General features: G+C 42.0%; 1 protein-coding gene and 1 long non-coding RNA gene across 2 annotated transcripts; one reads left to right on the forward strand and one right to left on the reverse strand.

Annotated features, from left to right (window-relative positions):
• Positions 1–6,472: 6,472 nt before the first annotated feature.
• Positions 6,473–7,649, forward strand: LOC143704437 (uncharacterized). The gene is made up of 3 exons (XM_077197439.1): positions 6,473–6,856; positions 6,971–7,125; positions 7,247–7,649. The coding sequence occupies exons 1-3, from the start codon at positions 6,473–6,475 to the stop codon at positions 7,293–7,295; spliced, it is 588 nt and encodes a 195-aa protein (XP_077053554.1). The 3' UTR covers positions 7,296–7,649.
• A 3,548-nt stretch (positions 7,650–11,197) lies between these two features.
• Positions 11,198–16,865, reverse strand: LOC143757489 (uncharacterized). Its single transcript, XR_013210561.1, has 5 exons — positions 16,773–16,865; positions 16,576–16,695; positions 15,097–15,217; positions 14,801–15,000; positions 11,198–11,552 (listed from the first exon to the last, which is right to left on the reverse strand). It is a non-coding gene; the product is annotated as an uncharacterized LOC143757489 (long non-coding RNA).
• Positions 16,866–18,158: the final 1,293 nt, after the last annotated feature.

Below are 18,158 nucleotides of genomic sequence, written 5' to 3' on the forward strand. Positions count from 1 at the left end.
CTGGAGGTTTGGCAGGGGGGCACCAATAATCCTCTCCGCAGTCCGGACTGTCTGTTGTAGTCTCCTGATGTCTGATTTGGTAGCTGAACCAAACCAGACAGTGATGGAAACGCACAAGACAGACTCAATGACGGCTGAGTAGAACTGAATCAGCAGATCCTGTGGCAGGTTGAACTTCCTCAGCTGGCGAAGGAAGTACAGTCTCTGCTGGGCCTTTTTCACAGTGGAGTCAATGTGATTGTGCCACTTCCGGTCCTGAGAGATGATAGTGCCCAGGAACCTGAATGACTCCACTGCTTCCACAGTGCTGTTCATGATGGTGAGTGGGGGGAGTGCTGAGCTGTTCCTCCTGAAGTCCACGATCATCTCCACTGTTTTGAGCGTGTTCAGCTCAAGGTTGTTATAACTGCACCAGGCAGCCAGCTGTTCAACCTCCAGTCTGTAAGCAGACTCGTCACCGTTTCGGATGAGACCGATGACAGTGGTGTCGTCTGCAAATTTCAGGAGCTTGACAGTGGGGTCTTTAGAAGTGCAGTCATTAGTGTACAGGGAGAAGAGCAGTGGGGAGAGAACGCACCCTTGGGGAGCACCAGTGCTGATTGTGAGTGTCTTGGATGTGTGTTTCCCCAGTCTCACTCGCTGCTGCCGGTCCGTCAGGAAGCTGGTGATCCACTGACAGATCGAGGATGGTATGGAGAGCTGGGTCAGTTTGGCTGTGAGAAGACCAGGCATGATGGTATTGAAGGCCGAACTGAAGTCCACAAAGAGGATCCTTGCATAAGTCCCTGGTCTGTTGAGATGTTGCAGGATATAATGCAGTCCCATGTTGACTGCATCATCCATAGACCTGTTTGCTCTGTAAGCAAACTGAAAGGGATCCAGCAGGGGTCCAGTGATGTCCTTCAGGTGGGCCAGCACCAGTCTTTCAAACGACTTCATGACCACAGACGTGAGAGCGACTGCAGGGATTAAAGTGAAAAAAATTCTTCTGACTGAAAATTTTTTTCAGGCCAAGTCATATTCCTTTAACTTTATTTAAATAGTCGAGACCAATATCGTTTTAAGGGGAGATTTTAAACCGCTTTAATATTGCCAGTTTGCATATTTTAAAAGCTATTTTAATCTATGAAAAAATATACTTAGCTTGACAAATAATCAACCATCTACATAACTTTTCAGTGCATGTTTTTATTTATCTTATAAGACCAAACAATGCTAAATTATATTAATATATAGTTTGTTTAATGGCAAATCGTTTTGGCTGAGGGCAAAGTGAAGTTTCATAACTTTATATATTTAGGCTATTTAACTTTAACTGTGTAGCCTATTAGAGAGCTGACTAATGTTTGACTGAATTGTTTGCTTTATTTCTCATTGTATAGCTTCTTATAGCCTACATATTAGGCTACTTATACTTTCATGGATATTATTGATAATTAAAACTGACATTTAACAAAAAGCAACAGGGTTGTGTAATGTTATATATTCTAAAATATATAAAATATTCTTTATATATTTTACTATGCATTCTCTTGTATGTGTACATGCATAATAAAATAAAATGATACAACCCTGTCTCTGTTTGTTAAGTTTGTCAGTTTTAATGATCAATAATGTTTCATATTTTTAAAATGAAAACAAAAAGAAGCAGGGTTGTGTTTTATATTGCGTGTTGTTATAAATATATGGAGTGAAGATAATCAATGTGCGTTATCTGAACCACATTTGTGTGGCCATATAGGCCTAATATGTTTATGATAATATGTTCATTTATAAATGAAAAGAGGTGTTTTGTATATATTTCGTTTTATTGTTGATGAAAAGAGGCAGAGTTGTATTTTATACCATATTTCATTTTATTGTTGACTAAAATATACATAAAGAGATAACCGGAGTAGCCAGAGCGAGATGAGTGACGAAACCAAGATTGGCGCGGATCCGTTTGCAGAATAACCGGACTCGCGTCCTCGGGAGTTCGTTCTCCCGAGTCGAACTTGCCAATTCCGAACTATCAAGGACGCAAGTCCGAGGTTTGCGTAGCCTATTGGTATTGAGAAACGGCCAATATTGACCCGCGTTCTGTTTTCTATCATGCGCCGTGCACGTTTGCGTTGACGTAATATGCACGCAAACGCACCAGGGTTCGATAGAATTAAGTTGAACGTGAAACCAGACCAACGCTGTGGGGGGCGCAGGGAACAAACTCGCTCGGATTCGGACCGCAGCAAACCAGCTGTAGCCTGACATGCACTTCTCCAAAACTAAGATTAATTGAGTGAACACGGAGCAGTTTTTCCGTGAGCGGGAATTGAAAACCCGGACTGGACCATAAGCGAAGTGATTACAGAATGTTAGAGTGGAGAGAGGAACGTGCTTTCGCTCCGATCCAGGCTTTATCACATCCCCCTCAGCAGGGTGAATACACCTCGTCTTTCCTTAATTTAAGACCTATTCAAACTAAAATTAAGACATTTATCACACTATTTGAGAAATGAAAGCCTATTTACGGCCTTAACATTATGAAAAGTGAATTTAAGACATTAAGGACAGACGGGAACCCTGCAATTGACGGAAATCCGTCATAGACTCGCTGCAATTAACGGAAATCCGTCGTAGCGACGGAGAACTTTAATCCCTGCGACTGGTCTGTAGTCATTAAGTCCAGTGATTTGGGGGTTTTTTGGGGACAGGAATGATAGTGGAGCGTTTGAAGCAGCAGGGAACTTCACACTGCTCCAATGATCTGTTGAAGATCTGCGTGAAGACCGGGGCCAGTTGGTCAGCGCAGGCTTTTAAACAAGCAGATGAGATGCCGTCTGGGCCTGAGGCTTTCCTAGTCTTCTGTTTTTTGAAGACTCGGCTCACGTCCTCCACACAGACCTTAAGCTCAGGTTGGATGGCAGGAGGGGGGAGTGATAATTGGAGAACAGGAGGTGATGCTGAATGTGTGAAGTGCAGATCAGACCGGGTGTGTGGTGTGAATGAGGGCTTTTCAAACCGGCAGTAAAATGAATTTAAATCGTCAGCCAGGTGTTGATTGTCCACAGATCGAGGGGATGGTGACTTGTAGTTGGTAATGTTCCTCAGGCCATTCCAGACTGATGATGGGTCGTTGGATGAAAACTGGTTTTTCAGTTTATCAGAGTAGTTCCTTTTAGCAACTCTGATCTCCTTTGTCAATCTGTTTCTGGCCTGGTTATACAAGATTTTATCCCCACTTCTGTAAGCATCCTCTTTGGCATGACGAAGGTGTTTGAGTTTCCCAGTAAACCATGGTTTATCATTAGTGAATGATAAGAATGTCCTGGTAGGAATGCATGTATCCTCACAGAAACTTATATATGATGTTACAGTATCTGTGAGCTCATCCAGATCATTGGTAGCAGCTTCAAAAACAGTCCAATCAGTGCAATCAAAGCAGGCCTGTAGATTCTGCTCTGCTTCATTAGTCCATCTTTTTACAGTCCTTATTCCAGGTTTAGCTGATTTCAGTTTCTGCCTGTAGGTCGGTATGAGATGAAACAAACAGTGATCAGAGAGCCCCAAAGCTGCCCGTGGGACGGAGTGATACGCATTCCTTATTGTGGTGTAACAGTGGTCCAGTATATTACTGTCTCTGGTGGGACATGTAACGTGCTGTCTGTATTTTGGTAGTTCACGGGAAAGATTTGCTTTGTTAAAATCCCCAAGAATGATTAAAAGAGAGTCTGGGTACCTTTTTTCCGTTTCAGATATTTGTTCAGCCAGCTGTTGTAGCGCCGCGCTCACGCACGCGTCTGGAGGGATGTAAACATTCACGAGAATGAAAGAGGAAAATTCCCGAGGCGAGTAGAAGGGTTTACAGTTTATGAAATGTGCCTCTAAATTAGGAGAGCACATCTTCTTCAGTGTTGTTACATCTGAACACCAACTTTCGTTAATGTAGAAACACAATCCACCACCTCTCGTTTTCCCCGTTAGCTCCGCGTTGCGATCCGCTCGGAACAGCTGGAAGCCCGGCAGATGTATTGCGTTGTCCGGTATGGCTTCACTCAGCCAGGTTTCAGTGAAGCACAAAGCAGCAGAGTTTAAAAAATCCTTGTTAGTGTGGGTGAGGAGAAGAAGTTCATCCGTTTTGTTAGGAAGGGATCGGAGATTCGCGAGATGAATGCTGGGGAGTGCAGTGCGCAGGCCGCGCTCGCGGAGTTTAACCAGCGCGCCGGCTCGCTTCCCGCGTTTGCGTCTGAACGCGCGTTTGAACAACAACGCTGCCCCTCCGACGAGAATGTCCAGCAAAACGTCCGAATAATCAAAAACTGTAGAAAAGGTTTCTGGTGTGTGTTTCCTAATGTCCAGTAGTTCGTCTTTGGTGAAACTGATAGGAAAAGAATGACTAAACGCAGAACAAACGAACAAAAACAACACAATAGCTGGAGAGCTCCACACCGAGGCAGCCATCCGCGGCGCCATCTTGGATCTAGTAGAGCAGAGACTGGCAGCTGCAATACTCCTTTACAATAAAGTCCCACTCTGCTGAGGCAGCGTGGAACTCCCAACCATTTCCTGATGTATGAACTTATTAACGCTTCCAACTTATCCACTGTTGTCAGAGAAACCTCATACACAGTCAGTGGCCACAGCAACCTTGGCAGTAGACCAAACTGAAAGCACCAGAGTTTCAGTTTGCCTGGTAGAGCACAGCTGTTTATGCTCTTCAACCCTTCCACTGCTTGTCGTCTAACTTCTCCCACTCGAACTGTGTCCTTTAGATCCCCATCGTACCATCTCCCTAGACTCTTCACTGGCTTCTGAGAAACTGTTGGTATTGCCTCACCATTAATGAAGAATGTTTTATCTACTACCTTGCCTTTAATTATGGAGATGCTCCTTGATTTAGAGGGCTTAAATTGCATTCGTGCCCATTCAATATTATCTGTTAACTTCCCCAATAACCGATTAGTGCAGGCTACCGTTGTAGTCATGGTTGTCATGTCATCCATGTATGCTCTGATTGGTGGTAGTCGCTTCCCAGAAGCCAAGCGCTCTCCTCCTACTACCCATTTTGATGCCCTAATGATTACTTCCATTGCCATGGTAAAAGCCAGTGGAGAAATGGTGCATCCTGCCATTATTCCAACCTCTAAGCATTGCCATGTAGTGCTGAATTCTGGAGTTGAGAAACTAAATTGCAAATCTCCAAAATAGGCTTTCACTAAATTTGTTATCGACATCGGTACCCAGAAAAAATCAAATGATGCCCAAAGAAGCTCATTTGGCACTGAACCATATGCATTAGCCAAATCCAGGAATGTCACGTGGAGCTCCTTCCTCTCCTTTTTAGCTGATTGAATTCGTTGCCAGATAACACTGATGTGTTCTAAGCATCCTGAGAATCCTGGAATGCCCGCTTTTTGAACTGAAGTGTCAATGAAGCCATTCTTTAATAGGTAGGTTGACAATCTCTGAGCAATAATGCTGAAGAAAATCTTTCCTTCGACGTTTAATAGTGAAATAGGGCGAAACTGACTGATGCTTGTAGCATCTTTTTCTTTGGGTATAAAGACTCCCCCTGCTCTGCGCCATGCTCTAGGTACAACCTGCTTTTCCCAAGCCACTTTTATCAATTTCCACAGAATTCGTAGAACTCCTGAAGCACTCTTGTACACTCTGTACGGAACTCCATTAGGCCCTGGAGATGATGAAGCCCTTGCCTTTCTCACAACCTGCTCTATCTCTTTCCACTTAGGTGCACAGACCTCCATTTGGTATTCTGGTGGATTGACAGGTGGGATGTCTGACGGAATAGACATAGGCTTATGCCTTTTTGCATCTGTATGTGTTTCCTCCAAATATCTCTCTAGCTCAACCCTAGATGCTTTTAAAGTGCCATTCTTCTCACTGGTGAATAACTTCTTTGCGAATTTGAATGGATCTTTATAGAAATTAGCCCTCGCACGCTCCTTCTTTTTGTAGCGTTTCCGTAGGCGCTCAGCTCTGCGTAATGTTGCAAGCTTATCTTTTATGGCCCTTTGTAAGAGATTGAGTCCCTCCTTCTGACTTTGTTCCGCTCTTTTCCATTGCTTCCTCAGCTGTCTCCTTTCTCTAACTAACCCTTCAATTTTCTGCTGCCGTCTAGACAATCCAGGAGTAGTTTGTACTTTTTCCTTCCTTTTTTCCACACCAAACCTCTCACTTCCATATGCGTAAATGATGTCCCCAAATTTATCCAGCTTCTTTTCAACTGTACCAGTTAATCTTTCTAATGCAAAGCATAGATCTCTAAAGTAAGTAAAAGTAAAAAGTATTAAAAGTATTTTACTTCAGTAAAGTAAAAGTACCTATAATTTGTACAATACATTTTGATATAGGTGACAAGATGCCTGTTAGCAAGACCATGATGTTAAACGTTTTTTTCTAAGTCTGCTAAGGAGCTTGGTATGTGTAAACATTGATTTAAAATTGAGTGCTTATAAAGTGAAATAATGCGGGACCAATGTACTTCCTGACCCCACGGAAATGTGGCCAATTTGGTGTTTCATGTGAAGGGCTGCAGAAACAGGTGAATTACCTGATTGATGAAGGCATGTCATCTACTAAGGGAAGCAATGAAGTCATCAGCTACATGCATCATTTCTTCGTCAACTTTGGAGTTGGAGAAACAGAGGTGGATCTTCATTGTGACAACTGCAGTGGGCAGAACAAGAACAGCTTCATGCTCTGGTACCTTGCCTGGCGGGTTGGACACAAGCTTCACGATAAAATTGAAATCCACTTCCTTATTGCTGGCCACACCAAGTTTTCCCCTGAATGTGGCTTTGGACTCATCAAGCAAGCCTACATGAAGACAAGAGTCAACACTTTGGCAGACATCGCTGAGGTACTTTAACTTTACTTTGCTTTAATGACTTCAGTGCTGTTTTCTGTTCTGCTTCAATGAAACATTTAACTGAAGATCTTTTTTTTCTTCCTCTCTTCTCTTTTTTGTCATCAGGTTGTGGAAAACAGCTCTCCTGTGAGTCGCCTCAATATCCCACAGCTTGTTGGAACGGCAGAGGGCAAAGTTTTAGTCCAGACCTTCGACTGGCAGCAGCATCTGACTCGCCACTTCCGTAGACTCCCACAGATCAAGAGTTATCAGCACTTCAGGTAATTGAAACTTTCACATTGTGTACATACAATATAACATAGCAACAACACACACTGACAGTTTTTTATAGGAAAATACTTTGCCATGTTTAAAATGTCTTATGTGCTTTTTCTGTCACAGCTTTGAAGCCAAGAGACCAGGTGTGGTGCTTAAAAAAAAGTCACCGTGATGCACAAGCTGTCGAAAATATCAGCTACTGCGCGACGTAGCAGATCTGCCCCCTGTCGACGGTCTTCCTGTCCTGGCCCCACCTGGACTGAAAATTGACAGGCCATTCTGTGCTGACGAGGCAAGAGACATCACATGCCCAGCGCCAAGGGTCACAACACAGAAGAGTCCACAGAAGAGGATGCGAATGTAATTTCATTGGACTGTGTCACAAAGACCTTTTTCTTGTTTACAACACCTGCAATGTCACTTTATCAACCAACCACCAGAATTTAGTTTTACATTCTTGTATGAAAAGCACTCTAAACAATGTTTGATTGATTTGATTATGGAAAATAAAAAAAGAATATATCAATCAACCAGTTTATTGCTTATTTTTTATCATTAGCAAAAGTTTGTGTTTCATTTTGCATGAGTACACCGAAGAAAATTCCTAGTCTGTAAAACCTTTCATTGACAATGGCAATAAAATCTATTCTGATGCATACTCCTATACTGTATGTAGGGACGGACGGGGACTAAAAAACAGCCCTGGACTTTGACTAGGCCCGGCCCAAAAGCAATCGGCGCGCAGAAGCTCGACAACAACAACAATAACGCCTGCCAAGAGTGTCACAAGACTTTAATTGTGGCTCATGGTACTATACCATCCAAATTATAGCTAACAGCATATTCTACAATCTATTCCATGCTGTCTTAAAATGAATTTATTACTTAATAATCTTAATTAATTTATGCAGTAATTAATCTTAGCTACTGCACAAATAATAATACCACATCTAAATGAAAATACACCATTACAAATGTAACTTCTGTATTCAAAATCTTCAATGTTTGTAAGGATTAACTGTAACATTACCAACATTTTTAAAAGTACAAGCACAACATATTTCATAATATTAGCTACTGCCCAGCATATATATATATATATATATATATATATATATATATATATATATATATATATATATATATATAATCACATAGCACATCCTGTTTCTGATTTTAAGATTCTCTAGAGTTTATCTTATTTTTTTATTCAGTGTACATAAGAGTTGCCTATACAGTTTTATCGGTAGAAGCTAAGAGACATTTATTTATTACCTGTTTGCAAACTTTTTTTTTCTTTGATGGCACATTTTCCTGACCTTTTTGCTCCCCCCTGTGCTATACAGCTTTACAGGGGGAGCTTTACAGGGGGTATGGCTTATCTAAATGAGATGTAAATGAGCCCTATTGTCACTCCCAGCAGCAGAGAGAGGTGAGAACTGCACAATCTTTTGAGGCCGTTTTCTCCCCTTTTAGCTTTTTTGTGTGCCTACCTTAAAATGGCCACAACTTCTCCAAATATTATCAGATTTCCATGTGTTACACATCGTTGGAAAGCTTTGAGACTACACTTTCAGAATCCGCGAATAACTCAAAATGCCCCAAAACCGATTTGTGTCCCTACTTTCCGTGATCGGTCACAAATGCCAAAACACAATTGCATTTTACTTAATGTGACGTCAAGTTCTTGAAAGACTTAAAGTATAGGCGCCCCCTTTTAACCCGTTTAAACATGCATAACTCATTTAAAAAGGTGCAGACATTCTTCAGGTACTTTCGAATTGTTCTGACATGCTCTGGTTCCCATGACACCGACTTGTCACAGGAAGCGCTAACTCGTGATGTCACTTTGTAAACAAACCAGCCTAGGTGGCTAAGCTATCCTAACCAATTACATATAAAATGTGTAGCTAGAGAAGAATCAGTATAGTAATGAGAATTTTCATTAGCATGTTGACTAAACCTTTGGAGGGACACACACAGAGTGGTCTTGAACACGCAACCGCGGTTACCAACTATGGCATGTTGGTCCAGGCAAATCCAAAGTTTAGTCACTAGTGCTACTGACTATTCTCACATTCAGATCATTCCCGCTGTTTTGACCACTCACCTAAGTTTTATTTTTATTTTTACTTTATTAATAATAGCAGTCAGCTATTACCTTGTTTTTTCGGTCATCTATATGATTTAATTCCATTTCCTCTCTTGTTGGAATGTGGTTCCATTTCCCATAGGGCCCAGAAAGGAAACAGAGACAGCTTTATTTGTGATTTTGTATATTTTCAACAAGTGCACTCATTTTTATGACCCTGCAAGTTATTTCAACGATTACTAGGGCATAACTATAGTCCAGAGGATTGATAAGCATAATTTGAATAGGAAAGCTGTCCTTTTTCCCCCTATCATTCACTTCGTCAAGCCGTAGTGAACCACTACTTAAGTCCAGAGAAATAATTTAGTCATAAGAACCATCTTAAGTCATTTATTTAATCTCGGCTATGCCCTTTCCAGGAAATACTCTCGGAACCAACATAAGTCTTAGCCTCCTTACATCCACACCTAAGATAAGGATACAAGACACACTTCACTAGCTAGCTACACGTGAAACACATAGCTTTATGCTACATTCCTAGCGAACCCATTAAACCGTGGTTCTAAACTTTTAGGGTCATGCATTAGCCTCTCAAAATAAGTATGACAAAATGTCACAGAGCCCCTGCGTAACCTGACCTTAACCTTCCAGCCTACCAAAGTCTATGACAAACCAATGGACACTGTGAGAAACCACCTCTCATACCCCTCCAACCACCCACGAACGCCGTCTGTACCCACCGACAACCGGTGCCCCAGACAACCGACGTGAACCAGCACATGACAATATTCAGCATTCTGCACCTGATGCCATCACTGCGCCACAGCTTGTGGTGCCACAGTGCAAAAGGACTTTGAACCTCATCGAGCTGAATCCTCAGCCCTAATATCCACCTGCTACGCGACCATCATGATTCACCTGTCATCCGCCCATGGTGATGATTTGTCGTCCGATTATGTCCACACACAGGGACATCATCTGAAGAAAAGGGGGATTGTAGGGTATCTGGGTGAATCATTGACTCAGTCCCTCTGAACACAAATGAAGCACATTCTTCCTAAAACCCAAAGTATTTTAGAATTAATGTAAATTATGGACATTGGTATGAGAATGCCTAGATGAGACTGTTTCTGAAACATTTACGACTCTGTGATGTGTCCCAGAACAACTCACAAACTTCCCCCACTGCCCACATAGCAAATTTTTTCTGGCCCAGCTATGGGCCACACAATCACTTTTCCCTCGGCCCAAGTACCGCAAAGAATGACAGCCCTGAAGTGGCCAAGAACTGGATTAAAGACAAGGGTCACACATGGGCCATAACTGGCCCGAATCTCAGCCAGTCAGTCACCCTTAACTGGCCCTGAACTGGGCCAAAACATGTTTTATTATTGGTACCAATTCTCAGCCATAAGTTAACCATATCGACACCACCCTTTAACCAGAAACCCCAAAACTGAGCCATAACCCAGCCTAATCTTACCCAAACCATGTGAACAAATAAGGCACAAGAAAATTAAATTCTCAAAAATTGTTTATAGGCACAAGCCAATAATCCTCGACCCAAGTACCGCAAAGAATGACGGCCCTGAAGTGGCCCAGAACTGGATTAAAGACAAGGGTCACACATGGGCCATAACCGGCCCGAATCTCAGCCAGTTAATCACCCTTAACTGGCCCTGAATTTGGCCAAAACATGTTTTATTATTGGTACCAATTCTCAGCCATAAGTTAACCATATCAACACCACCCTTTCAAACCCTAAAACATAGCCATATCCCAGCCTAATCTTACCCAAACCATGTGAACAAATAAGTCACAGAAAAATTATATATTTTATTCAATTTAAATTTTATTTAACAATAATACCAAAAATAAATATTACACCCCTAGCATTGTGTAACAGTGTGAAGGCTATTTTATTTTGTACATTCCAAGTGTAACATCTTATCACAACCTGTAAAAGTGCATATAATTTCAAAATGTTCAAGCTTACATACTTTAGTAATGAACAAGCCAAAAAAGAAAAGAAAGGACAGCTAGAGTTGTGCAACTGTGTGAATGCTATATGAGCTAACTAAATGAATCTAAAGGAATCTAGTACTGAAATTTGAACATTATAATCTAATTTACTCTAAACATAGAGCAAATTAAAACAATTTACACATCAGAATGTGTGTGTGTGGGAGAAAGGGATCCTATTTGGGGCTCTTTTCTCCTTAAGCGCTCTCTCCTTCCTCCATCTCGATCAGGAGCAAGCTGAAGCCATCTTTGAATGTTTGATTCTATCTCCTGATCGGTGGCATGTTGTGTGAGGCGATTTTTTTCTCAAAGCAGCTAAAAGACAAAATACTAAATTAATAATACAAAATTAACATGCATATAGAAACATTCATCCACCTACTGTACATAAATGTAGGTAACAAATTAAAATAAGGTTGCTTTGGTTACATTTTATACAGGAAATTATTGCTTATGTGGCACTATTGATTGACTAACTGGCTTGTCAGACTTTGACAACAGTATTTTGACAAACAAGACAATTTTAGCAAACAAAAACCTTAAAAAATTAAAAAATCAAAAAATCAAATCCTTTTATTGTCACACAACCATATAAACAAGTGCAACAGTGGGTGATATTCTTAGGTGCAGTTCCGAGCAACATAGCAGTATGACACGATGTGACGTAAACAATTACAGCAAACATCGGATTTCCATAGATTACACATCTAATGTGCGCACAATTACTCACAGTACCATACACACTAACAGAAAAATAAATAATATACAATATACACTATACAATATACAACAATTTACAATATACAACAATATACAAAAAATACAAAAAGAGGTATGTATACATGCAATAGATACACGTAAGGTGGATATAAAAAAAAAGTAATATATATATATATATATATATATATATATATATATATTGTAATATGCAGTAGGTTATGTTGTGGTGTGTTGACAGTTAGACTGTTTATGGTTATTGATCATGAGGGATCAAGAGTTTAGAAATCTAATTGCTTGTGGGAAGAAGCTGTCATGGAGTCGGCTGGTGTGTGTCCTGATGCTGCGGTACCGCCTGCCTGATGGTAGCAGTGAGAGCAGTCCATGGCTCGGGTGGCTAGAGTCTCTGATGATCCTCCAAGCTTTCCTAACACACCGCCTGGCATATATATCCTGGAGGGAGGGAAGCTCACCTCCGATGATACGGCTGGCAGTGCGCGCCACCCTTCGCAGGGCTTTGCGGTTACGGCTGGTGGTGTTGCCGTACCAGGCAGTGATGCAGCCAGTCAGGATGCTCTCTACAGTGCTGGTGTAGAACTGTGTGAGGATGTGGCGGTTCATTCCGAACTTCCTCAGCCGTCTCAGGAAGAAGAGGCGCTGATGAGCCTTCTTCACGACGGCCTCGTGTGGACGGACCATGTGAGTTCCTCTGTGATGTGGACACCGAGGAACTTGAAGCTGCTGACTCTCTCCACCGGTGCTCCATTGATGGTGATGGGGCTGTGTTCTCTGTCGTTCTTCCTGAAGTCGACCACTAGCTCCTTGGTTTTGCTGATGTTGAGGGAGAGGTTGTTATTCTGACACCAGTGCGTCAGAGTGAGCACCTCCTCTCTGTAGGCCGTTTCATCGTTGTCGGTGATCAGACCTACGACCGTCGTATCATCAGCAAACTTGATGATGGAATTGGAGCTATTAGTTGCCACGCAGTCATATGTGTACAAGGAGTACAAGAGTGGGCTAAGAACACAGCCCTGAGGGGCTCCAGTGTTGAGGGTCAGTGATGAGGAGATGTTGCTGCCTATTCTAACCACCTGGCGTCTGTTTGACAGGAAGTCCAGGATCCAGCTGCACAGCAAGCTGTTTAAGCCCAGAGCCCGGAGTTTCACATCAAGCAAGGAGGGCACTATGGTGTTGAATGCAGAGCTGTAGTCTACAAACAGCATTCTAACATATGTGTTCCTTTTTTCCAGGTGGGAGAGAGCACCTTATTGTGTATTGTAGATGCAATAGCATCATCAGTGGAGCGGTTATTGCGGTATGCAAACTGCAGTGGGTCCAGTGAGGGAGGTAGAACAGAGCAGATGTAATCTCTGACTAGTCTCTCAAAGAATTTACTGATGATGGGGGTCAGAGCAACAGGGCGCCAGTCATTTAAGCAGGTGATGTTGGTTTGCTTCGGTACAGGTACAATGATGGACGTTTTGAAGAATGTGGGGACTACAGACAAGGAGAGGGACCGATTGAAAATGTCCGTAAAAACACCAGCAAGTTGATTTGCGCACTTTCTGATCACGTGGCCCGGAATACCGTCTGGACCCGCGGCTTTACAGATGTTCACTCGACGGAAAGATCGGGTTACATGTTTATATATGGAAACTGTGGTGTAAACAGTTCTTTCTTCTGTTGAAAAGCAGATTTCTTTTAAAATGTTGTTAAAGGATTAGTTCACCTCAAAATTAAAATTTCCTAATCATTTACTCACCCCAATGCCATCCAAGATTTCCATGTCTTTCTTTCCTCAGTGGAAGAGAGATTACGATTTTGTAGGAAAACATTTCTGGATGTTTCTCCACAGACTGGACTTCAATGGTTACCATCATTTTGCAGTCAAAATCGATGCAGTTTCAAAGGTCTTTGAAGAGCTTCAACGGGCTTGTGTACAATCCCAGCTGAGGATTAAGGGCTTATCTACCGAAACGATCGGTCATTTAAAAATAAAATAAAAAATTATATACTTTATAAGCACAATTATTCGCCTTGAGTCGCTATACCAAGCACCAGGAACTACATCATCACTGAAAGGTCACGCTCGAAGTCCCGGCGGAAGTGCCCATAGATGGAAGTACAGTTTGTAAACAGTGGGGCGGCAGCGCAGGCGCCGTCGAGAGTGACCTTTAAGTTATGACGTAGTTCCTGGTGCTTGGAAAAATGGCTCTAGATGAATAATTTCGCTTATAAAGTATATAAATATATATATTTATTTTTTGTTTTAAATGACCGATCATTTCGGTAGATAAGCCCCTAATCCTCAGCTCGGATCGTCCACCAGCCCGTTAAAGCTCTTCAAAGACCTTTGAAACTGCATCGATTCTGACTGCAAAATGATGGTAACCATTGAAGTCCAGTCTGTGGAGAAACATCCAGAAATGTTTTCCTACAAAAACTTAATTTCTCTTCCACTGAGGAAAGAAAGACATGGATATCTTGGATGGCACTGGGCTGAGTAAATGATTAGAACATTTTCATTTTGAGGTGAACTAATCGTTTAACCAGACAGTAGATGGTAACCACTGGCTTCCATATTTTTTTTTTTTAACCAATATTACCAATTTTTTTTTTTGGTCTGGTTACCAACATTCCTCAAAATGTCTTCTTTGTGTTCATCAAAAGAAACCAACTCATCCAAGCTTAAGTTTTAAATTTTCATTTTTGTTTGAACTTCCTTTAAAAAACAACAACAGACAAAAAAAGATATATATATATATATATATATATATATATATATATATATGCCTTTAGTAAGCCTTAACCAAAACATATATATATCTTGAATATAACTGACTTACCAATTGCTTTTGAAGGTCAGGAAATTTTCTCAATCGCTCCTCCAAGTTTTGCAGAGACTGAAGATCAGCTACTGGCAGTAGGTTTGCTTCAAGGCCTATGTCTTCTTCACTGACAGATTTTAGACCCTGAACTGTCCTATAGATTATCTTCATTTGGTCCATCATGATCTCTTGATTTGTGAGAATGTTACGCAGGAGGGCTGAAACAAAAGCAAGAAACCCCCTAAGTCCATATGGTACACAATATGTAAAAGTGGTACACGATAGTACACATTTCCCAATAAACAAATACTTACAAGTATCAAAAACAGCTTGATGTCTTAATAGTCCTTGTGGCTGGTGGTAAACATTCCCTCTCTGACGCCGATCAGGGGAAGTGCAGCTTCTTTGCAGTGGGTCAGGGGGAGAGTGACTTCTCTGAAAAGGGTCAGGGAGAGTATAATCTATCTCAAACAAGTCAGGAGAAATGCAGCTTCTCTGAAGCAGGTCAGGGGAAGTGTTGCTTTTTTGAAACGGATCAGCATTTACATGGTTTCTTTGAAGCGGATTAGGGGAATTGTAGACTTTCTGAAACGGCTCAGCAGTTGTGTGGCTTGTCTGAAGTGGATCAGGGGAATTGCGGCCTCTCTGAAATGAGTCTGAAGTTTTGTGGCCTCTTCGAAGTGGATCACAGGAAGTCTGGACTAGGGATGCTAACCGATGACTGTTTGACCGATGGTTGACCGTCTCAACGTTAACCGATCAAAGTTGTCGGTAGTCGGTTAAAAAAAAAGTGATCTCTAAATTAGGCTATTATAGACAGTGGACTAAACGCTACTACAGTTAGCCATCTTATTCGAAGATATTTTTGTGTGAAGTGAACAAATCCCTCACACTCAATTTTTCATAACTCGCCTGTTTGTACTTAATAAACCAATAAAAACATTTGGCGCTAGGTCACAGCGTTTGGGTTCGCGCGCTCACAAGGTTTGCGAAAAGTAAAGGCTACAGGCTAAAACACTGGAGGTTAGAGCCAGGGCAGACGACAGGATGAAGCGTGCAAAGAAACGTAACGTTAGTGTGTGGGACCATTTCACCAAAAAGAATGACACAGTAAGTTGCAACTTGTGTTAACAGTGCTTAAATACAGTAGTAATACTGTAGAAATACATTACATCTACATTTCAGTGGTAACAGATAAGGTGATATTGATCATCATCTTTCTTTATTATTGTTAGCACTAACGTTACCTCAAACTAATCTGAGTCTCTTCGGAGCTGTCATTTTCTTAAATGAGACGCTGCAATGTTTGTAATGAGCTTCATATTTTAAACTAATCGGTTAACCGGTTTCAACCGGCTAATGAGGCTCGGTGGTCGGTCAAGACATTTTTTAGTTTTCGCCATCCCTAGTCTGGACCTTCTGAAACGGCTCAGCAGTTGCACTATTTCTCGTCGTGAATCAGGGGAAGCGTGGCATCTCTGAATTAGGTCAGGTGGAGTGCAATCATTGTCAGACAAGTTGGGAGAAGTACAGCTTGTGTGGCATCTCTGAAGCTGGTTAGGAGAAGTGCGGCTTCTATGAAGCGGGTCAGCAGTTGCATGGTTTCTTCGAGACTGGTCAGAATGTGTGTGGGTCCTCTTAGGTACATTAGAAGTATGATGACTTTGGGAATTAGGAGGGATATTTGGTTAACTATGTGGGGGTTTGAAGAAAGTTAGAACAGAGCATTTTAGGAATTTTCACAAGTTCAATTATCAATTACCTTACTCAAAATAACAACTTATACTGCTTACAATTTTGTTGGCTTAGATTTGGCCAACACAGACTTCTGAGTAGATCCAGTTTTCTGCATCCTTTGGGAGTCAGAAGAAAATGAGTGAAAGATCTTTGGAGCTCTAGGCAGTTCTTCTTTTCTGTTCAGAGAAAGAGAAATCAGATATGTTGTGTAAGAAATAAGTAAACAAACAAAAAAAAATGTATGGAAACTTACGTTTTCTTTGCATTATCTTTTGACTGATCAACACTGATTTCTTCATCCTCATCTTCTCCAGGAAAAAGTAGGTTATTTGGCCTAAAGAATCACTTTGTTACTTACATATCTGTCTGTCACGGAGCCATCCACATCACTCCCGCCCACTTGTTAAACCAGATCCCAATCACCTGAATTCTAATCACCGGCACCTGTACATCATGATTACAATCACTATTTCAGTCTCAGTCTCCTGCACCTCTGTGTCTGGTCTCGTCTTGCGAAGCTACAGACTCTACTCAACTGTTACATCCTACCTGAAGATACTTACCTGTTGTCCTGTGTATTCCCGTGGTCATCACTCAGAGTCTCCTGGTCTCCATCGTCCTGTGTCTCCTTAGTCTTCGTGTTCAACAGTACCCTGGTAAAAGACATTGAGTTTCTCATCAGTGAAGTGTTCTTCGTGTCAAGTTTATTCTCTTCGCACTCTAGTATTGCTCTGCACTGTTCACTCAGCATCTCGCTCTCTCTGCACATCAATAAACCTGAATATTACTTACATCTGCCTTATCTGTCTTTCTGTGAGTGTGACAGAAGACCAGACCCAACTATGCAGAGTACGAGCGCAGTTTCTACGGATCCGTTTGCGGAATTGGTGAAAGCAGTTCGTCAATCGCTTCCGCAACCCAGCACTCCTTCACCTGCTGCCTCTGCCAGTCCCATGGCCCGACCAGCGACCTATAGCGGCGAGGCGGAGGATTGCAGCGGGTTTATTCTCCAGTGCACTCTTCACTTTGAGATGCAACCCCAATTGTATGCCACTGATAGAGCGCGGATTGCATTTATAATTTCCCTTCTCTCTGGTCGAGCTCTTTCGTGGGCACAAGCATTGTGGCAAGCCGATGTTCCAGTAACTAAATCTTTAACAGCATTCATTCAGCATTTCAAGGAAGTTTTTGGGCAGTCCACGTCTTCTCTAACCGTCCATGATCAGCTCTTTCAACTCAAACAAGGTAATCGATCGGTGGGATCCTATGCATTACATTTTCGAACACTCGCTGTGGCAAGTGGATGGGAGGAAGTGGCTCTTCTCACCGCCTATCGCCATGGTCTCAATCCTGAAATTCGTTCATTGATGGTTATACATGATGATAATATGGGATTAGAGGCTTTCATCCAGAAATCGATCCGTGTCTCCCAACGACTTACTGCATGCCCTTCAATCCAACCCGCTATGCATCCTCCGCCTCTGGAACCATCTACCGCCCTTCCAACACCAGAACCTATGCAGGTAGATTTTCAGCGACTTTCTACAGCGGAGCGTCAAAGAAGATGGATTAATCGTCTGTGCCTGTATTGTGGGGGCGAGGGACATGTCATCACAGCTTGTCCTATACGACCACCACG

Source organism: Siphateles boraxobius, unplaced genomic scaffold (assembly GCF_051911475.1).
Source record: "Siphateles boraxobius isolate OS27281-9 unplaced genomic scaffold, OSU_SipBor_1 11, whole genome shotgun sequence".
Lineage (NCBI taxonomy): Eukaryota > Metazoa > Chordata > Actinopteri > Cypriniformes > Leuciscidae > Siphateles > Siphateles boraxobius.